The sequence below is a fragment of the Mauremys reevesii genome, linkage group 8 (assembly GCF_016161935.1).
Source record: "Mauremys reevesii isolate NIE-2019 linkage group 8, ASM1616193v1, whole genome shotgun sequence".
Taxonomy (NCBI): domain Eukaryota; kingdom Metazoa; phylum Chordata; order Testudines; family Geoemydidae; genus Mauremys; species Mauremys reevesii.
Genome location: NC_052630.1, coordinates 65105238 through 65131990, shown reverse-complemented (window position 1 = coordinate 65131990; position 26753 = coordinate 65105238). Strand labels below are relative to the sequence as shown.

The following is a 26753-nucleotide window of genomic DNA, read 5'->3' as shown; positions in this document are numbered from 1 at the left end:
AAGAGAGATGGTCTGTATAGCACTTAGACACTAGAATGCAGAACAGTACCTATATGTGTCCTTTTCATCAAAAAAATACATTTTAGATACGTAAAGTAAACCAGTTTCAACACTGTAAATCCACTCCATATTTGATAAGTAGACTCTAATTTATTCAGAAAACTGAATATTTGCTTTGAATAGTGGTTTCTATGAGTGTTGTTCCTCAAAGTACAAGTTAGTGCTGTTGTAAAATAAATTGTGATTAGTTCCTAACTGTGAAACTGATTGCATTAGTCATCATATTTAAATTTTGTTACTTATGAAGTGTCAGTAGGAAAATGTAGTATAAAAATAATTATTAATCCATTAGAAATCCAGAATGGCTAGCAAAGTAGGCTATATTGTGAGCGTCAACTGCTTAGGTGCAGAGATTTTTACAATCATTTGGCATCACAGTGAACCTTGGTATAAGTTTAGAATTTAGAATATTAGGTAAAAATGACAGCATTCTTTGAACCCTATTTGATTTTGGAAATACTACATTTAACCAGATACCCGTCATTATTTAAAAATAACTGGATATTTAGTGTTAAATGCTGAAGGGCTGAGATGTCCAAAGTCTGCGAATAGAGAAACTCTTTCATTAAAATAATGATCTACATATTCTGAGGTTACCTTTTGTTTAAGTAAATTTGTTTTAAACCGCCCTCCATTTCTGTTCTTTAGCCAATCCACTTTCTCACTGTTTGTGACTTGTCTTATTCTTCCAGTGGCCTGATTGAAACATAAGCAACTCCCACTCATATTGAAATAGTATCTTGAATATCCATCTGGGAGATTTGAGTACCTTGTGCTTAGGTGTGTAGACAAACAAACATGTGATTTGTGTCAAGAGACCTGTGACAAGTTTATTTTAGAGAATTTACAACCAAACTTTAAAGGAATACTGGATCTAGTCCGACAGTCTGTGAAGCTCTAATCCTGCAGGCCAAATTCATGCAGGTGGTTTCTGAAATCAATGGGACTACTCACCCAACTTTGATTCTGTAAACATTTGAGCACTTGCTTTACTTAGCTACCTTGAGTAGGTACTATGCAAGTGTATAAGTGTTTGCAGGATCAAGATGAATAAGTGAGTAGTCCCACTGATTTCAGAAAGACCACTTGAATGAATTTGGCCTGCAGGTTGGAATTTTACATATTACGGGATTGGATCCAGTATTCCTTTAAAGTTTAGTTGTAAATTCTCTAAAGTAAACTTGTGAAAACTTGCGTAAATTTGGGCTGCAGGACTGGGTCCACAGTGAGGTTAAAAATAAACATTTTAAACTGTTGTTATTAATTTAAATGATGAAAACTGAAATAATTTTATGAATTTATTTTGCATCACTCATTCAATTTTTATATTTTTCTACTTGGGCAATAAAAAGAAACTAATCAGTTTCACTTTGATTTCTAGTCAGTTTCTTGTCATCTTTACTTTTTTGCCTTTGTGCACTACATAGCACAGAGTATGTGGGTTGCAAGAATCCCAGGGGAATGTTTCAATTAAAAATCCCCCCAAATAATGTTTTCATTGGAATATTAAATATAAATATGTGAATATATTGATCATAAAATATTTTTATTTATTCTTCTTATGAAGGGTGGATTTTGGCCTTCAATCACCTTTACAGTGTTTCATTGACACATTATGTCAAGCAATCAAGGTACAAGTCACATGTGTTTAAATTAATTAAAGTTTACCCTGATTCAAATGCATTTTTGAAAGTTTAAAATCTTCATGGAAATACAAAGTTGTGACACATTCTTTCCTTATCTCTTTAATATGTCTAGATTTTACGTTTCAGATTGTCCCAGCATGTGGTAAAAAGCACCAACCAACCAAAAAGACCCAACAACCCACCCCCCCCACACACACACACAGACACACAAACCCCGACAGTCTCTTGATGATATCCTATTAGTTCCAACTTTTCCACATCTCTGCTTTACCCTTGCTTGCTAGTGTTAACAGTCAGTGAAGTGGCCTTCCCAAGAGGATCCAAGACTGGTCAGGGCAAGATAAAGATAAACATTTTGCTTTCAGTGCAGTTTAAGAACCCCATCTCTGACTGCCCTAATGGATCACTAGTGTCTCCTGGAAGCAAACTTGACTGTTATGCCTGCCTCCTGTGAATTGCTTGATTCCAGTTTTAGCTTTTGTGGCTTCCTGAGCACCAACTGCCATACAAGCTACGTAACAATTCACTTTCAACCTTATAACATGTTTGGTTTTGTTACTGATATTGTGTAAACATACATTTGAAATTTGTTAGTCTTTTGTTTTATGCATTTGTGTTAATAATATTGCCACTATCAAGTCACCCTAAGTGACTCACATTTCCCCTCTTTGGCTTACCACCTCTAGCAAGGTTTCAGAGTAGCAGCCGTGTTAGTTTGTATCCACAAAAAGAACAGGAGTACTTGTGGCACCTTGGAGACTAACAAATATATTTCAGCATAAGCTTTCGTGGGCTACATGTACTCCTGTTCTTTTCACCTCTAGCAAATTATTTTTCCAGCTTTCCCTGTTAGCATGCTCCAAGATTCCACCCCATAGCCAAGTAATTGAAATTAATCCATTCAGGAGCATTTCACAGCACCTATTCCCTCCTCTGTTTACACTGGAATCACTCCACAAGTACTGATTTATCCTAGTTCAGTCTGGCTTATTTTCAAGCTTCTCCTTTGTTTTAACTACCTTAAGCTTTCTTTAGCTACGCTCTTTTTGGAGAACCTTGTGCCGATACCACTCCAGTGACACAGTTCTTGTCAGGACACTGCTAAAGAAGCTCTTGCCACTGCATATGATCTGTAGGAGAGACCTGAACCACTGGCAAACCATAATTGCCAAGAGTGGAAAGTCCATTGTGATCTGGTGGAGCTACTCCTTCTCTGTTCTTGGGGAAGGTGGGAGCTTGAGGGAGCTTCCCTTGAACTACAAAATAATCTTTTGAAGGATAGATTTGCCTTAATTAGCAGTCTGTATGGGAGCTGTTAACACAACTCTTACTGCTATAGTGCAGTCTATTGGGGTATGTAGAATTCTTAACATGTTTTATAGGGGAGTACCTTTGCCTTTATGCTGACACACCCTGTGGTTGCTGCAGTGGTGGTGGTTCTCTGCTTTCTGCTGCTCTTATTTATACCAGATAGTCCCATGAGATGGTGAAGTTCTCCCCTGGGTATCCTTACTAGCTTACTTCTTATCACACAAGGCTTTGATTGCTTATCTTTAACTTCTCTTATTGACTGAACGTATAGGCTGGTCCCTCCCTCACCAAGCTTTATTTTATCCTTACATCCACTCTCATCCCTCACCTCTACCATTACACACCCTCTCTTCCCACAAGCTGCCTTATTTCCCATCCAGCTCCTTTTCCTGTGCTCACTGCAACATTGTCTCTCCTCCTCTCAACAGAAAATGTACCTTCCCCTGCTCTTCAGTCTGTCACTGATGACTATGTGTTGTGTCCTTGCTTACACAGATAGTTGGGTGGGGGACTCATCAGCATATATTGGTAATCCCTAGCTGTCCCATCCATCCATAAAAAAAAAATATAGCGCCATCAAGTTCCATGTATGTCATACCAAAGCAACATCTTTTTTTTAATAATCTGTGCCCTCCCTTCTTCTGACACTGCCGTTACTTAATTTAGTCATTAGTGATCTTTAAACTTGGAGCTTGATTGTGCAAGTGCTTATGCATGTAACTATACTGTTTGCAAGATGGGGGCCTTAGATAGTAAGCTCTTCAGGGGAGTGGTCTGTTATTTTTAAATGTCTGTAGAGCACAGCTGTGGCACTGTAGAAGTAATAATCATATTTAAGATTAATTTCTTACTTGTATCAGAGGGGTAGCCGTGTTAGTCTGGATCTGTAAAAGCAGCAAAGAGTCCTGTGGCACCTTATAGACTAACAGATGTTTTGGAGCATGAGCTTTCATGGGTGAATACATGCATCCGACGAAGTGGGTATTCACCCACGAAAGTTCATGCTCCAAAACATCTGTTAGTCTATAAGGTGCCACAGGACTCTCTGCTCCATTTCTTACTTGGTTAACCTTGTGGTGAAGCTGGTGATGCAGCAACAGAGTGTGCTTTATCCCTTTTTTATCAGTGAGGTAGACATCTGTGTCAGGTGCTGTTTGTTTCATTTGTCTCAGTTGTTTCTTGTAGCAACGCTTCTTTAGGACTCTGGGCAAAAAATAAGTATTGGTCCATCAGAAGCTACGTTAGAACATCATTAAGGGTTGTCCTCTAGTTTGGATAGCTGGATCTTACATTGGGATGAGGAAGGAGTTGCCTAAGTGGCAGCCCACAAAGGGATTCTGGGTCACACCCAGAATGCCTCAGAGAGATGAGGGGAATATGTGACAGAAGGGGAGCTGCAACACTATTTCAGATGGGCGCAGTATAAGGTCCTCCTTTGTTGACCTTTCTTTGCAGACTGATGTATAGGGAGTAGGCTTGAGGTCTTATTTTCTCTGGTTGTCAAGTGCACTGCCAGCACTAAACACTCCTGGTTCTTGTATATGGCAGCTTGAGCCTGAAAGGTGCTCAGCATTCTGGCACTTATCCAGTAAAACACTTTAGCACATGCATATCTTAAAACCATGCATAGTTCCATTGATTTCAATTAAGGTAAATTACATGTTTCTCACCAGTATGTAATAGCATGCATTTTTTAGAAAGGTCCTATCTCAATAACAATTTTTACCATAAACCAATTAATTCAGTTGACATAATTGTGTTGGAAACTAAAGTCTCCTAATTCATTATTTGGTAGGTGAGAAATATTTTCAATTATGTTTTAAAATGTCTGAGCTTTTTGTAATTTGTTTCCATTTTGTGAAAACCTGCCAGATTTTTATTGTTTGTTTATTTTCTGTTATAGCTTTTGCTCAAAAAAACAAACCCCTAAGATTGGTCTAATTTTTGTAACAAAATACTCTGTTTTAAAGAGTGCAATTTCAATTTGATGAAGATCAGCTTTCGTATGAAAATGTACAAGACATGACATTATACAAAAAATTAAATTGCAATATGCAAAATTTTGCTGTCCAAAGATGGCTTGGAATCACATGAACATTTTTTCACATTTTTTTTCACAGCCCTATTTATAATATATAATTTACATGAATGCAAATTATTTTTTTAAGGAGGAAAGGGGGGAAACTTCTGTCTCTTGCATTTAGGAAATGTTCTACTGGATTAAAAAAAAGTGGAAATCTGGTTTTCATTTTTGACAAACCAGTTTCTTTACAGTGACCCTTGCTCTCTTATTTCAACATTAGTGAAATATAACTGTAATTGCTGACACATCTCTCCTTTTAAAAGGACTTATGAATGTTTTTCCCATTGAATTAAACAAACTTCAGTTTTAATAACTTTCAAAATAATCATAAACTACAGAACAAAGAAAGTGAAATGACAAGCATTTATTTTTGCAACCTTGAACTGTGTAACTGTTTCTTGTACTGTGAATTGTACTCTTTTTTTTTTTCTTTTGAGGTGTAAGTAAAAAAACTTAAATGAGCATTGGTGTGTGCTCTCCATGGGCTAACCGAATCAGACTCTAAACTTTTATCTGGATCTATGGAGCTTGGATATAAATTGAAAAGATCACAGCTATGGGGAGAAGACCTATACTGTAAAGGCCTTTCTGCATAGATTATGAACATCATAACTCAATAATTTTTTTTCAAAACTATAGTTATAATTGGACCCAATGGGGGTCTCTCTCTTTGATCAGATCACAGTAACTGTGACTTTACAGTGGAAAATGTCACTACTGTGAAGGTTTATCACCTGTAGAGCTGGTCTTTTCTCTGATGCCATGTTCAGTTCTCATTAGCATTATTCAAAGTTTAGTTGTTAATTAGGGTGACACTTCAATTACAATCATCATCTACAAGAACAGCCATGACTGCTTGCATAAAGAAACAAAAAGATATTCATTTTTGCATACATTTATAAAAGAATGAAACCTGTTTTGGTGATACTTTGTGCTTATAAGAGTAGCCTAAATGTTCTGTTTAAAGAGTAACCTGACTTAAAATAAATACTGCTTTGTACAGCGTCTGATAACTTATGTATTGTTTTGCAAGGAACTTTGCAATAAAAATTAATATGGAAATACATCTTCAGAATAATTGCAATTGTTTTTTTTTTCCAACTGTCTGGTATTTGGCATCTTAAAACAGGGGTAGAAGAACTGTTCTAATTAACTACATTCACACATCTTTCTTGTTTTTAGGAATATCAGAATAATTCCAAAATATATGATCTTGCCCCAAAGCTTCCTTAACAAAAGAATGGCCTTTTAATCTAACATTACTCATCCCTTCCAGAGTTGTACCATCAGAACTTGTTTACCACATAAAACAGAGTAGATCTTCAGAAATCAGATGCTGGAATTAATGTTTTTTTTCTTAATGCAGGTGCCTCATCACTAATAAAAGGGTGCTATCCCCTCCCTTTTCCATCCCTTTCACCCCCCTCCGCCCCCTTCAGATGTTTTATTCCTTAGGACAATCCTAAAGACTCTGCACTATTGAATTTATAGAGGCTTTCCCCAACTAGCAAACAATAGTGGCAACTGCTCCCATGATGCATGAAAAATGATGCATGCTAATAAGTTGGCAACAAAAATCTAAAATTGAGTGGTAAGTGAGCTCTAAGTGCCCTTAAAAAATAACCCTCCACAGCATAAATGAAAGATGTCCAACTGGCTTCATCTCAGACAAGCAGACACATGTTATGATTGCAAAAAATCTGCAGAAAAGTGGCTCACAAGCAGTTTACTGTAAAATAATTAAAGCTTATTTATGTCAAGAGGCCTTGGGAAAAAAAAGAGAGCATAAACCAATTTACATTAGCACTTTACCATCATCCCCCGCTTTCGTTTCAATTAACAGACCAGCAGGTGCTCTTTGCAGTTAAAAAGATAAGCTATCGAGGAGGAGGATGAATTTTTGGCTGACCTGTAGACACTGTGGTTTGCCTGCTGATTGGGTTCATACCTTGCTGTACCAATTTCTGAGGTGTTAATTTAACTGTTCCTCTCTGTCATGCAGGTCTCAGCCTTGAAAAATAAACTGAAGAAGCAGTCTACAGCTACGGGCGATGGAGTAGCTAGGGCCTTCCTTAGGACACAGGCAGCATTGTTTGGATCCTACAGAGATGCACTAAGATACAAACCTGTAAGGCTTTTTATTGTTTTAATTTGTTTTCCTTTATTCTTAAGAACAGAAACTCATTATTTTACTGTCTGCAAGAAAAGTACTTAAGTCTTATCACAATCTTAAGGGTTTCAAAAAACAAAATGTCCTAAACGTTATCTTAAACTTGATAATAAGCTGGTATTCTAGAAGTTGGGTACACATGCTTCTTTGACTTTTGAACCCTGAGCATCTGAACGATCTGTGTTTTACAGTAGGTACTTGCCCGCCAGCAAACTTGTCAGGGTTCCTTCCCCCCTCTGAACTCTAGGGTACAGATGTGGGGACCCGCATGAAAGCTTATTTCTACCAGCTTAGGTTAAAACCTGGTACTCTGCCACCACCAAGTGATTTACAAGAAACAGGGAAAGGACCTCTTGGAGTTCCTCTTCCCCCAAAATATCCCCCCAAGCCCTTACACCCCCTTTCCTGGGGAGTCTTGAAAATAATATCCTAACCAATTGGTTACAAAGTGATCAAAGACCCAAACCCCTGGGTCTTTGGACAATGGAAAAATCAGTCCGGTTTTTAAAAGAAGGATTTTATTAAAAAGAAAATGTAAAAATCATCTCTGTAAAATCAGGATGGAAACTAACTTTACAGAGTAATCAGATTCAAAGAGCCCAGGGGAACCCCCTCTAGCCTTAGTTTCAAAGTTACAACAAACCAGGGATACTTCCCTCTAGCAAAGGGAACATTCACAAGTTGAGAAAACAAAGATAAAACTAACACACCTTGCCTGGCTGTTACTTACAAGTTTGAAATATGAGAGACTTGTTCAGAAAGATTTGGAGAACATGGATTGATGTCCGGTCCCTCTTAGTCCCAAGAGCGGACACCACCAAAACAAAGATCACAAACAAAAGCCTTTCTCCTCCCCACCAAGATTTGAAAGTATCTTGTCCCCTTATTGGTCCTTTGGGCCAGGTGTCAGCTAGGTTACCTGAGCTTCTTAATCCTTTACAGGTAAAAGGATTTTGGTGCCTCTGGCCAGGAGGGATTTTATAGTATTGTATACAGGAGGGCTGTTACCCTTCCCTTTATAGTTATGACAAAACTACTTTCCCTTTGTCTCATTCATTGAAACTAAAAATGAAACTCTAATAAAGAAACTACTTGTATGGCTCACTTAGGATTAGTGATGGACTGCAGGAACTGATAAGGTTGGGGAAGGGGCTGGCTAATTTGGAGGTTGGTCATTTTCTCTACTTAAAATCCCCCAAAAGTGGGATGTGGTGGAAGCCAAGAATCTTTTACTACCTCCTAGCAAAGGTTTGGAATCATCTAGTGGAACTGGTTTTGGTTTGGCTGTCAGGAAACAGGGCCTACAGCAGAGCCAGTCTCCAAGCAACCTAACAACCACAGCTGGCCTATAGTAGGCTGCCTGATTGGCTACACTGACTGGTTGGTTAGAAGAGGCAGCAGACCAGCTCTTAAGCCCTGCTGCAGAAGCCATTCAGCAGTTGCTCAAAATATTTGCCAGTGGCTGTGTTAGCGCTTGTGCCTGCCAATAGCCCCAGCCTTCTGCTTGCCGTGCCTCACTTCAGATAACCTGCTCCTGATTCTTGGCTTCAGTTCCTGATTTCTGACTCTCTTCTCTGGCATCTGGCCTCTGATTCTGTCTTGGACAACGGGCTCCAATTCCTGACTACCAACTCCTGCTCTAAGCACTGAGCCTGACTCCTGCTCTAACCACTCGGTACAACCGCCCATGCCCTGATCACTGACAGGCTGTTTGGTGAATCCAGCATGCTCATGACCTGTGACATTCCTACTTTGATATCGGTAATAGGGCAGGAAGGGATGAAAGCCCGGTCTGTCTTAGCAAAATTTCAGAATATGTGTGTTTCTGAGGTTCAGTTGGTGCTTTGTAGACTGGAGCTAGCATGGATCTTTGTCTTTTCTGTTTTGTTAATGCTAGTGGAGTAATGCTGAGACTGTTGCTGACAGATGTGGTTAATGCCTATCAAAAGGTGGCACTTTCACAGCTGTAAATAGATGTTCAGAGAAGCAGCCTACTTAAAATACTTTCCTCTAACACTGACTTATTTGCAAATTACTGAGTGGTCTCTAATCTCCGTTTGGGGAAGGATAGTGAGATCATGTTGGTTTCGTAACTCCAGTATAATCATGATCTGATATTTCTGACACTTTTGTCTAAATTCTGACTGCCTAATGTCCTGGATTCAGCTCTAGTTAACAGAATTGTTGGTGATTTTATGGTAGACATGAGGGATCTGTCCTTTGAAATCTGTCAACCTCTGATTCAGATGATCACTAGATGTAAGTGAGTAGGCTGTGGTTCCTGATAATAACAGACAGAATTGTTGTTGATCTCTGATTACACTCATTCTGGGATGAGAGATATCAGAAAGTAGTGATGAGTGCCTTCTTGTTACCCAAGACTCCCTTTTACAGGTTGCCTTGTTTACTGTTTCAGAGTAGCAGCTGTGTTAGTCTGTATCCGCAAAAAGAACAGGAGTACTTGTGGCACCTTAGAGACTAACAAATTTATTTGAGCATAAGCTTTTGTGGGCTACAGCCCGCTTCATCGGATGCATAGACTGGAACATACAGCAAGAAGATATTTATACATACAGAGAACATGAAAAGATGGAAGTAGCCATACCAAATGTAAGAGGCCAATCAATTGAGATGAGGTATCATCAGCAGAAGAAAAAAAACTTTTGAAGTGATAATCGAGATGACCCATAGAAGGTGTGAGGATACTTAACATGGGGAAATAGATTCAATTAGTGTAATGGACCAACCATTCCCAGTTTCCATTCAATTGTATTCCATTAATTGTATCGAATTTGCATATTAAAGTTCAGCAGTCTCTCTTTGGAGTCTGTTTTTGAAGTTTTTTTGTTGTAAAATTGCCACCTTCAAGTCTGTCACTGAGTGATTAGAGAGGTTGAAGTGTTCTCCCACTGGTTTTTGAATGTTATGATTCCTGATGTCAGATTTGTGTCCATTTATTCTTTTGCGTAGAGACTGTCTGGTTTGGCCAATGTATATGGCAGAGGGGCATTGCTGGCACATGATGGCATATATCACATTGGTAGATGTGCAGATGAACGAGCCCCGATGACGTGGCTGATGTGATTAGGTCCTATGATGGTGTTACTTGAATAGATATGTGGACAGAGATGGCATCAGGCTTTGTTGCAAGGATAGGTTTCTGGGTTAGTGTTTATGTTGTATGGTGTGCAGTTGCTGGTGAGTATTTGCTTCGGGTTGGGGGTCTGTCTGTAAGTGAGGACTAGTCTGTCTCTCAAGATCCGTGAGAGTGAGGGATCATCTTTCAGGATAGGTTGTAGATCTTTGATGATGCGCTGGAGAGGTTTTAGTTGGGGGCTGAAGATGATGGCTAATAGCGTTCTGTTATTTTCTTTGTTGGGCCTGTCCTGTAGTAGGTGACTTCTGGGTACTCTTCTGGCTCTGTCAATCTGTTTTTTTCAGTTCAGTAGGTGGGTATTATAGTTTTAAGAATGCTTGATAGAGATCTTGTAGGTGTTTCTCTTCCCATGTTAAGTATCCTCACACCTTCTATGGGTCATCTCGATTATCACCTCAAAAGTTTTTTTTCTCCTGCTGATGATAGCTCATCTCAATTGATTGGCCTCTTACAGTTGGTATGGCTACTTCCACCTTTTCATGTTCTCTGTATATATAAATATCTTCTTGCTGTATGTTCCAGTCTATGCATCCGATGAAGTGGGCTGTAGCCCATGAAATCTTATGCTCAAATAAATTTGTTAGTCTCTAAGGTGCCACAAGTACTCCTGTTCTTTTTGTTTACTGTTGACCATTTTTGTACTGATCCCTCACTGTCATTCTGACTAGCAGAGACAAGGCAAATGAGGGAATATCTTTTATTGGACCAAATTCTGTTGGTGAGAGAGACAAGCTTTCAAGCCACACAGAGCTCTTCTTCAGGTCTGCTGTGTGGCTCAAAAGCTTGTCTCTCTCACCAACAGAATTTGGTCCAATAAAAGATATTACCTTACCCACCTTGTCTCTCTACTATCCTGGGACTGACATAATTACAACCACACTGTATTCTGACTGGCAGGCATTTTTCTTTAGATGAAAGACAACTAACTAAGTTGACCCATATAAGATTGAAATGGTGTACCAGGGATAAGCAACTGAGATAAGCAATTTTAAGGAATGTGTGAATGTGCTATCTTTTGTCCATGGTTGGCCTATGGCAACTACAGAATTTTAGATTTAAAATAATTGCTATTTGACCCGAAAGTCCATGTTGCAATAGTATCCAAAATGTCTATGCAAAATTTCAAGATCTGTAGAATCCAGTGCAGGACTCGAGTTATTAGTGCATTTCAGACACCCAATCTTCTTCTTTCCCTGGAAGTTCTCCCCACTACAGACCTTCACAGTTATTCTTACTTTTGCTGTCTCCATAATAGATTGTTGTAATTTGGTCCAAATGAGATTTATATGAAATTGATTTGGAAGCTGCAGCCATTGCAGAATGGGTTTGTCCATCTGTTCATTGCTATAAGAGTGAGGGAGTCTTCAGTGTTGATTTTCTGCAGTTTGCATTGACTGTTGGTGTACAAACAAGTTAATTTCAGTTAATGTAATATTATTAATATAATAAGTTAATATTATCTGCAGTTTGCATTGACTGTTGGTGTACAAACAAGTTAATTTCAGTTAATGTAATATTATTAATATAATAAGTTAATATTATCAACTGATAATATTCAATGTCAATTGCTGTTCATATTGTTTTAACTAATATAGGTCCCACCATGCCCAGAAGCTATTTTTCCTTGGAGATAAATCTGACTTCTTCTAAATTGCTGTATAAAATACAAATGCAGTACACAGTATTTGTTTGTGAAATTCATATATTATTTCTTTAGGCTTCTGATTTACAGGATTCTTAATGTGCTGTTATGGTTTTATCTCTGGGTTACCAATTTGAACTTTGTCCAGGTTAATAGTGACTGAGAGTTGTCTAATGACTGATCAAAGACCTACATGAAATGAATTGGTTTCAGTTCAGTACTTAGTGAATGTGGCTCTATATCACAAAAAATCCTCATCACAGTTAATTGGCTCTATTTGGGAGTATTCTCAGAAGAGATGTGTCCTGTGCTGAATGGGTATAGAGAATGTACTCTCTCTCATTCTGGAAACCATAATGATGGGTGCAGTATGAAAACTCAAATAAGAGTCACAGACTGTATCTACTTTCATATTGGGCTTCATATAATGTTTCACATTGGCATTTTAAAGGGATATACTCAAATGAGAAAATTCACTCTATAATTTTAAAACATTTATAATGATATAAATAAGTTGACTGTATTTTCAGAATCAAAACCTGGAGTGCTTTTGTGGCACCATTTTTATGGTCACAAAATAGCCATACAAAAGTACACTCTTTTAATTGTGTGTTGGGGTTACTACTGTTTGCTTTTGACTCACAAGCATATTTTTCAGTTTGGTGGATTTTTTCCCAGTACCCTAATGCACTGAATGAGTTTAGCTTGAAACATGGAATATTCACTTTGGGTAAAAGAACAGCTTTGTTCGTGTTTGCGCTCATTCAACTTTCCCGTTCATTCCAAACACTGTTCTTCACAGTAAACACTTATTTCATGGGACTGTTTGTTTCTAGTAAACACAGAACAAATTTTCCTCATAATAAACTATGTCTTGAACATAAATATTGTAGTTATTAAAAAAAATATGATTGATGAAATGGAAAAGTGGAATACTGAAAGAAGTTCTGAGACACCAGCACATCATGTGGAAACTTGGGACTATCCCATTACAGGCAGGACATCTATAAAGGTGACAGTTCATATCATTTGTAAAGCATAATAGTAAGAAACATAGTCTTGCTCATAAAAGTTTAGTTTGGTGTTATTCCCCTGTAAAAGCTATAATAATCCATTGCTCTCACGTAATACAGTACTATAACAAACTAATATTGGTACTATTAGACGCTCTCTTGTTACAAAGTGCAATGGTTTAACGTAAAAGTAGAGATGGTTTTTAAAGACTCAGAGTTTGGTTAATGCAGAGTTGGAGACTGCAGTTCCCCTTGTTCTCATAATGTAACCAACACAGAGCTGTATACTGTATACCAAAACTGTATTAAATATGTTAAATAAACTTTAATAGTAATGATAATGAGCAACTGCTACAAGTGTCGCATCTTTTTGGTAGGAAAAGAAAACTAAATAAGAAATTTCTGAACTACTTCTGTGCATGGAAATAATTGAAATATGTATTTATTGCTGTTAAATATTGCTAGATTTGGAAAGCAACACTATCTCTGCTAACCAAGATTGATTTTGATATTAATATAATCATATAGGTTTAGCTGAATGATTTATGTTACATCTGAGTCTGTATAAATAGCTTAATGAAAATGTGAATGCAGCTTAGAGAAACTGATTCCTGCTGTGTGCGGCAACCCATAAAAGGGCAAAAAAATTCTATAGCAACTGTTGTTAAAAGGACAGATATCTTGTATGGGCATAGATTGTTTGGTCTGAGTATTAGCTGTCTACTTTTCAATATAGAATCCCTACTGGGTTTTGATCGAACTTGCTTTGAAAGTACATTGTAGATCAATACTAAAAGGGCTAATGGACTGTGTGCTAGTTAAATATCAGTGAAACATTCCTCCAAAACTCAAAGTTTCTGAATTTATTCAACAGTATTTGTAAAAATAAATCTGTTAGAAATGTGTAGTTCATATCAGGAAACTGATATAAATATTTTTATTCATATTTAGTAATTCATTCTACTTTTTGTAGTAAAGCATTTCAGAATCTTTTTATAATTACAGTATTTCAGGGTTATTCTTTATGCAATCTTATGTTAATCAAAATATTTTACCCGATAAAATACAAGACATAAGGGCTTAAATAACTCTGTGGTGTGAGTTAAATTGCTAGATGGAGTTTCAGAAGTAGAAGTGAAAAAAATTGCACTGATTTGAAAAATTCTGCTGGTTCTAAAGGAATTCTTATTCTGTATGTTTGATCTCCTGAGTAGAATCTTTCAAACTGGTGAAACTTTTAAAGCAAGCCTGTTTTAAAGAGGTGAGAATAACAATACATTAATGTATTCTTAAAGGCTTTTGTTTTTCAGTATAAACTGTTTATGGATCTAAATAAAATTACATTTAACATGCAGTTTTTCTGCTTGTGAATCTGAGTTGCACTGCAAAGGGAGTGCAGATAGACCAGTGCTTACTGGAAATATGATGTCCCCTTGGATGCTAGAAAAAGCCCGCTGGGGAACAACCCTCTCTATGCTTTAAAAATATGTATGAAGCATCCTCCCCAACAAGGTCATCACATCACAAAGGTATGACAGTACCACAGAGCCGACATCTCTTAGGCTGCTAATGCTTTTGGTATTACTAGCCACTCCTCCACCAATGATTTACACTTCCTCTTATACTGGGACCTAGCCTCTCCTATATGGATGCACTGGAAGGGAACAATTCATTTGTTCTCACTTCCTCTCTTCAGTACTCTTACACGTTGGGGGCATAGTTTAGTCTTTAAATTTTCAAAACAAAATATTTGAAAATAATTTTCATAGTTATTTACCTGTCGTGTCCTGAGTTTGAGGTTTTATGGTATTTCCCTGGCATATGTTGGTAGCACCAGAAGGGATAGCTGTTCTCTACATGGAGCTTTAGATGCTTTTTTTATTTATAAAATATGCCTCTTTGAAATTTCTAGGTGCATGTACATATTAAAGAGTAATCATTACAAGCTGACTCAATGTCTCTAAAAGAATCAACAACTTTCCACTCCCAAAAGTGTGCCACAGGTCACTTCCTCAGGTAAAGGCCTATGTAAGGAGGTGAACCTTGCAGTGAACAAAGTATTGAACAAATGGGAGAAGTAAGTTCCAGATGAGAGATGCTCTCTCAAAGATGTCATGCTTCCAGTTTGCAGCCATTTAAATCTGAGGATTCAGGTTAAGCATTTCTGCTATCTCAGCTGTTGTGATCTTTTGTGACAAATCTGCTGAACAAAGAAAGGTTCTGTGGAATTGGGGGGCTGGTTGATGATGAGTTGGTCAGAGAGGCAGATGATCTGGGACACCTGGGGGAAGGGTGACATTTTGAAGATACTTGGTAGATTGCTTATTCAGATCCAATATGTACTACAGCCTAGCAGCTAAGGCAACTTAAATTGTTTGCCCTGAGACACAGTATAGCTGGTGAGCTACCAAGTACTGCATTGAAAAGGGATTGTGCACCACAGCTTTCCGTCCACCCCAGGAAGAAGGGAGGATTGTACTATAAAAATTAAGTATGTACTTTAGTGCTGTGCTGAACAGGGATGAATTTAACCATGTTCTTATGTGCTTTGATGAACTGGAGCCTAAGGCATCCAAGATCTAGTCTTTGAAAAATCAATATGGAAGGGAGCGCTTGAAAATATCAAAACAGGGTTTTAAAATGACATGTCAGTGGCTTTAATATAACTCTTTAGATAATACCCTTACCATTTACAAATAAATATAACATAAAGATCATTTGAAGATGATTTAAGGATACTTTTGGACAAACTCAGTAATGTGCTGACAGATCACATGAGGGAAACTCATTCTCTCAATCCTTAAGCATTGAACTACATTCTAAACTAGAATTTAGGAGAATTTGTGTAAAGCAGCACCTAAGGTTGCCAGAGTTAATAGGAGTAGGAGCAGGAGGAGGCAGTGATCATTGGCATAAATATGTTTGTCTTCAAAGTGGCCTGCAGTTTGTGTCTGAAAGGCTCCTCTGTTTCATTATTGTAAGGATCCACATAAGGGATGTCTTTGATCCTTTTTCTTCCCAATGCCAGAGGTATCTTTTACCCTATTCTGGGCTTTTACTATGTGTAGAAGTCTGTGGTAGTAAAATGTTCTATTAGCTGAGTCAGGTGTGTAGTCTAATCTTTTATGCAGGACCTCAAATTGTCTGCCTTTCCTAAATCTGGAAGAAACTCCTCCAACCTGGTGTATTTTTTTTTTATTTTTATTTTTTTATTTTTTACCATGAAGGCATATGTTCTTGACGGATAGGTCCTTTGCCTGCATGACAATACTCCCTGCAGTATATCTCTCTGAATCATTATCATGGAAATAATATGCAGACTATACATTGATGTATTAAAATATTTAAAACCTTCTCTATGCTAGTGGAGTTTATGGAAATTAAACAGTTACCAGAATAATATAATTTAGGGGAGTCTTCCTCCTGTAATTTGATATGGTCACTATACAGTAGAGATAGATACTCTTTTATGCAATTAAGGGATAACACTGTTTCCAGTTACTTTGATTAGCATCTATTAGCTTGCAGTAAATACTGTATATATTTACCTTGTCTCATCACTCTGTTTTTGACATGTCTACTCAGTATTCTTCATATTATTCTTACCGTCTTTTCCAAAGGCCACACAATTTACTGCATTAACAATTCATCTGACCTCTTTTAAACGTGTTGTATGACTATGTAGTGACTCGCAGAAAAGACAGGAGGAGTCTTTAATTTGACAGTGAAATTGATGAAAGAAAATAGTTATGTTTTCTTAATTATTTCCTGCTTAATCAAATTAGCTGCACACACATTAATATTATATTTAGCACAACAAATAGACAAATAATCTGGTGATAATCATAACATGTTGGTGTCTAGGCAGAATTTCTGCTTGCTTCTGCCATTGGTTTAAGTGCAGTTAAATCAGAGTAATGTTGTACAGTAGTTAAGATTCATAACTCAAGATGAGCACTGTCACCATCAAAATGTACTTTGGTGAAAACTTTAAAGATATCTACATTTTTGTCTTTTCAATGTTTTGTTACACTGTCTCTGCCTACTTTCCTTTTGAATTCAATAAATACCTCTTTGATTGATGGGCAGTAACTGTACGTGCTAACTTTTAAGGGGGAAAATTGATTAAGGAGAATTTTAAATGTGCCAATACTGGTTATAGCTAGGAGTACCTTCTAACTCGCTCTGTTTAAATTTAGGGAGAGCCTATCACTTTCTGTGAGGACAGTTTTGTGAAGCATCGTTCCAGTACTACCAAACAGTTCCTGGAAACTGCAGTGAATCTTCAACTTTTTAAACAGGTATGACACGCCAATTGACCTTGTGATCTAACAGTTTCCTTCTAACAGATATCAGATATATATGTTCTCCTCTCTGCCTCTGTATCCATGCCTGCCAGCGTTTGAAAGCTCTCAAGAAGACCATTTTGAGAGGAAATATAGGAGAGAGGAGGAATGGCAAATGTTTAACTCCAATGAGTGTGGAAAAAATCTTCCCAATCCTATTGTATCTCAACACAGGCACAGACACAGTCCCCACTTTTATCTCAAAATGACTGTCTGTGTTTGCTTCTGGAGCCAATCAAGAACTCTCTTGAAAAGGAAAAAGCAAGGATCTCCGTGCTTTAGAATCTGAACTTTTCAGCCTCTTCAGTATAGTCAGGCTCTATTGGTCAAGAGACAGAGGACGAAAGCACTTTGTTAGTCAGAGATTGTGTCTGTTTTAAGTACTGGATCCAAACTGTACTTGCTTCTTTGATTGGTAGAATCCACTAACTGTGCGTACACAGAATGTTTCAAAATCAAGACCTCAGCCAAACAAATAAATTAATAGTTTCATGAAAATTCTTCCATATTGAGGTTGGTTGAGTACAAAACAACAGTTCCTATGGAGGATTTACAGCTCAGTAATAACTATTGTAGTATTAACACAACATGGCTTCAACAAGATCCATTATACACTTTTTTCATGCTATTATCTCCTGGCTTTTCTTTTTGTCTTCCCTTCGATTCCCTTATGTAATTTAGTTGTTTGAAAGAGGGTCAAGAGACTAACCATAAACTTGTAGACCAGTAAGCTTATCTTTGTTTGTGGGCAAATCTGAGAAAACATCTTAAGGGATAAAGTGGGAAAACTTCTAGAAAAAACATGGTTTGATTGAAGCTAGCCTGAATGAATTCAGGCAGGGGAGTGAATGCTTAACTAATCTGCTAGAGTTCTTTGAAGATATACTACCATAATAGATAAGGAAAATTCATTGGATGTAGAATACTTTGATTTTCAAGAAGCATTTGACAAGTTTCTGTATCAGAAATTAATAGCTAAGGTAGAGATTTATGGAATACAAGGATGCTAGCTTGTAGTAGTCATAGGTAGACACTTTTCTAATTGGACAAAATTAGGGAAATACCTACAAATAAGTAACATAAATACAGACTTTAAAAATAATGGCATAATAGAGTACTCCAGGGATCAACTCTTAGAATCCAATTTATTTTATTTTACTGTATTATATGTGCAGGGGAAAGGTTTCATTTATAGGAAGTATTAAAAGAGGTATTTTAAACATTTATAAGTGTTCAGCAGATTAAGATTTGTGGCACAGAAAGTACCATAACATGGAAACATCATTATTTTTATTGCTGTGATCCAATGTTACATGTTTCTGAATATGTTCAGCTATCAGGGATATTTATCAATAGAAAGCTATTGCACATGCTAAAGAGTCTGAATTATGATATGAGTATTGTGGCCAGATCTTCAGATGGAGTAAATTAGAGTAGTTCCACTGAAGTTATTAGAGCTATGTCAGTTTACATCTAGCTGTTCAATTGTAATTTATATTTCACTTAACAATTTTTTTATTTTTCTAATATTTCTTCATGCCAAGGGAAGTAATATACCTTTGAAGATGAGACTGTATTAAAATTATTATATTTTAAATGTTTTTAATAGCTAATATGTTGCCTTTCCCTTAGTTATGATCTGCTGTGTTTCCTCCTGCTTCTCTAATTAATCCACAGCCCAGCTGCCTCATCTCCAGCAGTTCTCCACTGACAACTGGGTTGCTTTCAAGGTTGTTTGTGTTTTCAAAGGCTAACATGAGTTTACTGGTTCCTGATACTGAGCATTCTTTTTAACAGAAAATAATTCTTGAAAGCAGCCTAGACACCTAGGCTGGACTGCCTGGAGGTATTTGAACTGCATTTTTTTTGCTGCATATAAGCTTTGTCTGCCAGTTTCAGAAGTGCTGCCCTGGCACTTATTCTTTTTTTGTTTTTGCAACAGAGGTCCATTCTTACCACCAAACTCTGCAACACTTCGCAATGGATGCAGTACTTTCAATGGTGGGTTTGCACCAGGGAATAGCTAAATCAAGAACCATTACATGACTATTCTGATAGTTGACCTAAATTATCTGTAGCTCCTTATTTTCCAGGACAAACCCTTGTCTTCATTGTCTGTTGTTTACTTTATTATGTATTTAACCAAACTTATTCTATATCCCACATGCTATTTGAATAATAATATGAATTATTAAGCTTTATAATAGAAATTTAATATCAAAGATGGCCTGGCCACTGTTGAGAGCAGTGGTTGTGAAGTGTGTTTTTCAAGATCTCTGAGATTGGTCAGGGAAGAAGCTATAGACTGTAATGTTGCACCTAACACCTCTGCTATCTTTTGTTGTAATTAATTTATTTCTTTTGTTTAGCACATAACAGTGTCTCAGATACTGCAGGTTTCAGAGTAGCAGCCGTGTTATGCTAAAATAAATTTGTTAGTCTTTAAGGTGCCACAAGTACTCCTGTTCTTTTTTCAGATACTGCAGTTACTTCATATCAAAAGTGCATCAGAACATTGTGTTACTGCAGTGGATAACTTCGCAAATGCTGACATTTAACTAGTAGTCTGTAAACAAATTCAAGACATACCTATATTTGTTTTGTGGAAAAGAAAAAGAAGAAGGGGGAGTAAAAAAAGAAGCTTTGGAATTAAGTAAACCAAAAAGGGCAAGCATTCTGGGTTTAGATGCCTTGTTTCTTTTCGTAAAGCTTCTTAGATTATTAATGTATTGACTGCTTTGACTCTAAGAAGTGACCATGTACAAATTTAACATCCTTACTCAGTAGATCTGCTCCTTGGGTATGTCCAGAGTCAGATCTTTTCACTTTAGTGACAAAAACATTTTTTTATTACTAGTTTTTCCTCCTGTTGGCCTTGCATTTGTTGGAGAGGCAGCTGGATCATTTCATCATCAAAGATGTTAACTACGCGCCAATTATAGGGCAAACTTCTACTCACAGACACATTTGCACTACTCTATTGACGTCAATGGGGTAGGATTGGTGTAACGGAGGGCAGGCTTTGACTGACATATTCTTTGTTACTCATGATGATGCATTAGCCACAAAGAACACAGATTTCAAATCCAAGGATAAAATTTCATAGGTGGAAATTAGACTGTCTGCTTAAAAACTGGTATTTTCAAGATAAAAATACATTAAGCTCGATTAGGGTACACATTACAGGAGTCTTGTAATGATCCTCAAATCAAGCATAAATAAATCCTGGAAATTCAGAGTTCAGGTTAAATTTAAAAGAAATCTAACCATCTTCACTATGCCCTGAAGTGACACTATGCAGTAAGAATACAATTATGATTTATGCATATAAGGGTTTGTGGTCCCAGATCAGATTCAATTTATTTTTAAAGACACACTAGACTGTTTTTCATGGTGTCAGCAGGGGACTGCTGCCTTCGTAACAGGAATCATTAAAGTCCTCTCCATTATATAATTTTTAGTAGAATCTGGCCCTCCTCCTGCTATACTTCCCCATTGACATGGCAATATTTTAACTAAAAGCATTTTTATATGGAACAGGGTTTATAGCCTTGAGGGCATTTGGTGCCCTTTTTTATAACCCATTTGCAGACTAGATTTTTAGAGTATCCCTCAGCCCTGATCAAAAGTTTTTGTGTTTAAAACCAAGATAGCTTTATTCTTTAGTTCTAAGAGGAGATTTAATTTTTCAATAGATAAAGCTTTGTGCCTGAGAAGAGGTCATATTTTAAATAAATAAGTCAGATCTGCTGATTTTTTTCTTCAGGCTCAAGAGTTTGTATTTCCTTAGATTTGATGGCTGTGTTACTCCTTTCGCTACTACTGCTTTCCTTCAGCCTTTCGGGATGGCTTATTAATATATGGGATCTATACCCCGGCTTTTTGTCCAGTCCTAAGAAGGCTCTCCTTTTCTTAGGATGTAATAATATTGGTGTTGTTAAACCTCATGCTAGAAGTCTGAAGTTTAGCTACTGCTTGTTCCCAGCTTCAAACACCAGCTAGAATTTTGTATTTTGGACCTTAAATATTTTTGATGGGTGTCCAGTGAAAATAATAACTCAGTCATAAGGAATATCTGGACCAGCATGGAAATTTTCTAGGGTACATACTGTTAACTATAAATTCCTATTATATAACATATTTGCTCACTGCACTCTGCATTGCTCCAGTTCTTCCCACTGCTTATATCTTTTTCATTCTTTCTACAAACATCCAGCTGGTTTGGCAAGTTGCCTGAATTGTGAGATCTTTGCCTGAGCACTCAGACGCATTTCTTTAGTGTGTTGGTGTTTATTGTTTTGGGGCTCCAATGTACATTTTCCTTTCTCGTTGCATCAGCAGCCACTTAGTGTTTCCAGCATACTTTTTCTTTTTATGTACCCCATCTTCAAAGGAGGAAAGAGCCCTGCTCTGCAGCTTCAAGCCATGCAGCAGAACTATGTTCATTATAGACAACCATACTCTTTGCACTGTGCCTAAAAATCAACCCTAGTGTACAAATGTTAGATTTGCATTCAGATATCACCCTATGTGATAAGGAAACACAGGGAGCACTTCTCAAGCCTCTTGGAACATCCCAGGAAAACACCTGTAAGTCTAGCACAGAATAACCTGGCTAGAGCATTCAAAGTGTAAACCCTTGAAAGAAAAAGCTTGGCTCAGCCAAGACCAGTGAGCATCAGGAGCTCAGTGCTAGAACCCTCCCTAACGGCTCCAGCAAAGGCAGTGTGAATATTTTATGAAGTTCTGTTGGTGCTCCAGGCCCCCACTTCACTACACAATTCTAGCTGCTTGAGTCAGAGCAGGCAGAAGTTCAGGGTGATAAGGACTGCTATCTGGACTCAGATACATATCCACTATGAAGGGGCACCAAGACAGCAACTTCATGAGAAATGAAACTGTTTCCTCCAGTTTTTGCAGAAGCTGTTACAACCTTGCCCATTTTTTCTTATGAGTCACTCCTCAAGCTTCCACCTCCTCAAAAGTGAGAATACTCACAGATTATATCTACAGAGAAGCGGAAATTACGTACCTGTAATTCTGCTTCCCTGAAGATACAATTTACGCCAGGATTTTCATTCATTCGCCCATGTCACTTCAGAGGGTGGAAATGATTTTCTATAAGGGATTTCTTTCTCTTACTTGATTGGTTTTTTTTCCTCTGAAGCATACTTTTAGATTGTGTTACCTAATTTTGAATTGACTTATCATGGGAGCTTTGTCTTCTGCACAACCCAATGAATTGGCTGGCATCACCTGTTCGCTACAGGTAGTGGCACACAAAATCCCACAAAGGAATTGGCTCATATTGTATCCTCAAAGGGCAAAATTCTTTAAGAACTCTGGAAATCCTGATATTCTTTTACTAAGGAGCTGAGACCCAAAGGAAGAATCCTATCAGAATGATGTCTTCAGAGAAGCAAAACTGTAGAGAAGTATTTTTCCTTCTGTGTTAATTGTGCAGTGCCACTAAGTGGTTTGTCAATAGTGGGTATTCTACCACCTTAACTAAAAGACCCTGATCTAATAGCTCAAAGACAATACAGACTCAGAAGTCTTTCTGAGGTCCTGCCAAAGAAGGGGACAGAGAGCCATGCTTTGTATGTACTACTTAAAAAAAAAAACAACAAAAACAAAAAAACCCAACCTGGAATGGCTTTACTCTCACTTCTGATACTCAATATTATTAATAATAATACTATCACTTCCTTCAAATAAGTTTCTACCATTTCTGTTAATTATATTTGGCAGTATTTACTTTTAAATGTTTTGCCAGATTAATCCTTGCACTGAAAACTAAAAGTCGGCCTCTCCGTTTTCTGTTGATACTTTACCAAATGATGAGCGTGCCCATAAATCATGTGTTGGTTTATGGCATGGAGTGAATTCATAACTTTCCCCAAAGAGATAATGTCTTGCAGTTCAAAGACTGTTTTCTCACAGCAGTAGCTAAAGATGCTCTTATTGCTCTTATCTCTTTTCCTTACTGTGAAATAATCCAGTGATCCCATAGTGGTCTGACCATGAACCAAACCCATTTGGAAAGAAGCCTACTTGGAGCCAGAATGAAAAAATAAAAAGGAATCTAGCCAAGAAAGAACAGGGAATGATTATCTTCGACAGCATGTGCTCTATTATTATTGCTGCTGGAATTTTTTGTACTTGAAGAATGGAGTTTGTTTCATGTCATCAATCTATCCATTGACAAGCATCAGATTGCCACTGACAGTACTGTTTGGATAATCTGTGATAGTGTATGACACTCAGCCAAATAATTAATTTCTGTTAGCTTCTATGCGCTATTTTAGTAAAAGTGAATAACTAGTAACTCCTGCTAGAAAGCGAATAATCAGTAAAATGTTTTCACAATTTATCTCTGCTCAGACTTGAGCTAGCCTATTCAAACTAAAATGCATAGATTAGTTCTTGAAAGCATTCTAGAAATGCCAATGTTTCTAGTCTTAATCCTGAAAGGCAAACTGAGTCTTTAAAAGAATGTTTTCATTTCTTCTGGGAGGTTATAGTAGATGATTGTTTATTTTATGTTCACCGTTCTTTGTTTCTGACATATTTGGGCCTCATTTTTAGCCTTTGCATGCACACATATGCAAACACAAATGCATGCACTTGCATATGCACCTGAATATGGATAAGTGTTAGAATCTGCATCTGCAAATCCCATTAAGTGAAAGTTGTTTTGTGCATGTAAATCTGATACTTCCATGGATTCATGCACACACACACAAATGTGCAGGTGTTAGAATTTTCAAACAAGCAGGCATGTATGTGTTTGCACCTGAAAAGTGTGGCTGTATGGATCAGTATCAGCACACAGTCAGGTGTAGACTGGCAGAGGTCAAGCTTAAAATATGGTTCTGTATTACACAGTACTGTACTTCTATTTTGGCACTCAGTGCATTGAGTTCGCCTACATTTAAATGAAATATCCTTCTAAGCTTCTCGTTCCTGTTGCCACTGTTCTTTAAAGGCTGCAGCTACCAGCTTCTTTCCGTCCATATAAAATGATTGTGATCCAAACTCTTCTCAGTTTGCATAACTCTTCAGCCAGCAGAGTTTTTATCCTCAGCCAGAATTCTCAAGTGCACAGTCAGTGGGCATCAGATATCCTAGCTCAGCCTTTATTTGCACTAGAGATGGTCAAAATTTGTCCAAATTTCAACTACAAATCTTCTACATTTTTCAACTAGCTTTTTCTTCAGATTCAGTGATACTTATCTGGAAAGGCATAAGGGACGTGAGATGAGGCCAGCTCATGACCCTTTAAACACAACATGAGTGAACGTCTTGATATCCATACGTGATTATAATTTTAAACCTGAAATTAAACATTTATTATGAAATAAATTTAATAAACTTTCACATCATCTGATGTGAAAAAGAATGAGCTAGAAAGCAACTTAAAATACTTTCAAAGCAACAAGTGATTTTTAATTTCATTCCGGGAATGACCTTGTTAGTTTAAAATATTTCAAGTTTTATATTTGTTCACACACAACAACAACACTAGTAGAGAATACTAAAACCACTGGTACAATGCTGATAATATTTCTGCTACTTGTATTTATATCCACTGATACAATATCTATCCAAAATTATTACAGCATTCTTGTGAACCGTTATATTCTTGTTAACATAGATATTTTACATATAACACACACATATATACTTTGATTTAATATTGTGAATCCTAAGAAAAGGTCAACATAGTTTTGACGACTGATGTTTTTTATATTCCAGTTTATTGATGGTCGACTAGCAAAGCTAAATGCTGGAAGAGGGTTCTCAGATGCTTTTGAAGAAGAGATCACTTCTGGAGGCTTCTGTGGAGGTACAGAATTATTTCAGGAGCATTTGTTTCAATATATCATTGTCTCTTCCACAGGAACTGTTGAGGATGATATCATATTGACTTGAACATAGTCAGATAAGCACTTATCTGGTTTAAATACCTCTGATTCATTCTTAGCAGGGTTTCAGTCCATTATATATCAGTAGCAGAATAGCTAATTAGCTATTTAGCCAAACATTTCCAGTGCATTAAATGAAAATAAATGGAATTGTTTTACTTTAATAAACTAGTTTTTATAAAATCAAGATCAGATGAGATTTTATTAGATGTTTTTAAAGTATTGGCTTGCTTAATAACTGATTAGATATTTACTGGTTAAAGTATATTTTTGTAATAATTACAAGACTTTAGTTCCCTCATTCCTTTTCTTTTTAATCATGGTTAATTTAGTTATTTTTCTAATGTCTCTTTTAAAAATTCCTTCATGTATCTCATGTAGATTTGCAATATACCTAAGCCAAATTTCTTCAAAATATGAGTAATTACTATCTCAAGCAAAATGCACTATGCTTAAATAAATAATCTTAATATGCAATTCTACTCTAAAAAGCGACGGTGTAAACGTATATCTTCTTCCTAAGCATATCTACTATTTCCTGCTTGTATCCAGTCATATCCATTGACTTCAGTGACTGAAATAAATTTTACTACTTTTAACTCCTGCTAGCCTTGCCAAGCCAGTACATCTAAGAAAGCATAAGATGGATCCAATTCCATGTTCTGCATTTCCAACAGGATTGTCTAATCATTTCCAGTTACATGGCAAGTCAGTTATACCTTTTTAGTTATAAACCAGCTACAGTTCCTACAATAAATGTGAGGCCCCTCAATGCCATTTTTACAGTCAATTTTCATAGTAGAACTTCAGTTTTCTGTATAAATGTGAACTGCGTGAGTTGAATCAAATCGTGTCTCTCTTAGGGCAGCTTTGTGACAGTGTTATGCTACAAAGTTACCCTCAAGCTAGCAGATCTGGCCAATGGAGGATTTGTCCTGCAGAGCCACCGTAAGAGATTCTGGGCCATGTCCTCTGAACTCTCGACATAGAAGCCTACTTGTCTAGAGTCTGACTATAAAGTGACCTTGCTCCTTTCTTTCTCCCATCTTCCCAGACTTCTGCTGAGATCTGGCTGGCAGTCTGTTTTTCCCTGAAGAGGTTAGGAGAGAATGGCAGTAACACCAAGATTTAGTCTGTCCCCCGCTTTTAAGGCAACTTACTCATACAACTTCATGAATAGTTTTTATGCAGTGCACATGTCCATTCAGATAGGTAATGTCAGTGCTTAAAGTTTCTTTGCTCTTTGCAGTTAAGAGGTCAAAAGGGTGCAGTGAAATAACATTAGAAATTGGATAAAGTTAGGTTCTTGGCTCTACGTTGATATGTTTTGTCAACCACATGTCTTACCTGGCTATGCTCATGAGGGAATGTTCACCTTCACTAGCAGTTTTGTGTTA

General features: G+C 37.1%; 1 protein-coding gene across 2 annotated transcripts in view; it reads left to right on the top strand.

The window, feature by feature from the left end:
• Positions 1 to 26753, top strand: part of DENND1B (DENN domain containing 1B) — a 253203-nt gene that overhangs the window by 186853 nt on the left and 39597 nt on the right. For both annotated transcript variants that reach the window (XM_039484997.1, XM_039484996.1), the window contains 3 exons: positions 7103 to 7228; positions 17282 to 17383; positions 25187 to 25277. In XM_039484997.1, the coding sequence (XP_039340931.1) occupies positions 7103 to 7228; positions 17282 to 17383; positions 25187 to 25277 (319 nt within the window). The remainder of the gene's footprint in view (positions 1 to 7102; positions 7229 to 17281; positions 17384 to 25186; positions 25278 to 26753) is intronic.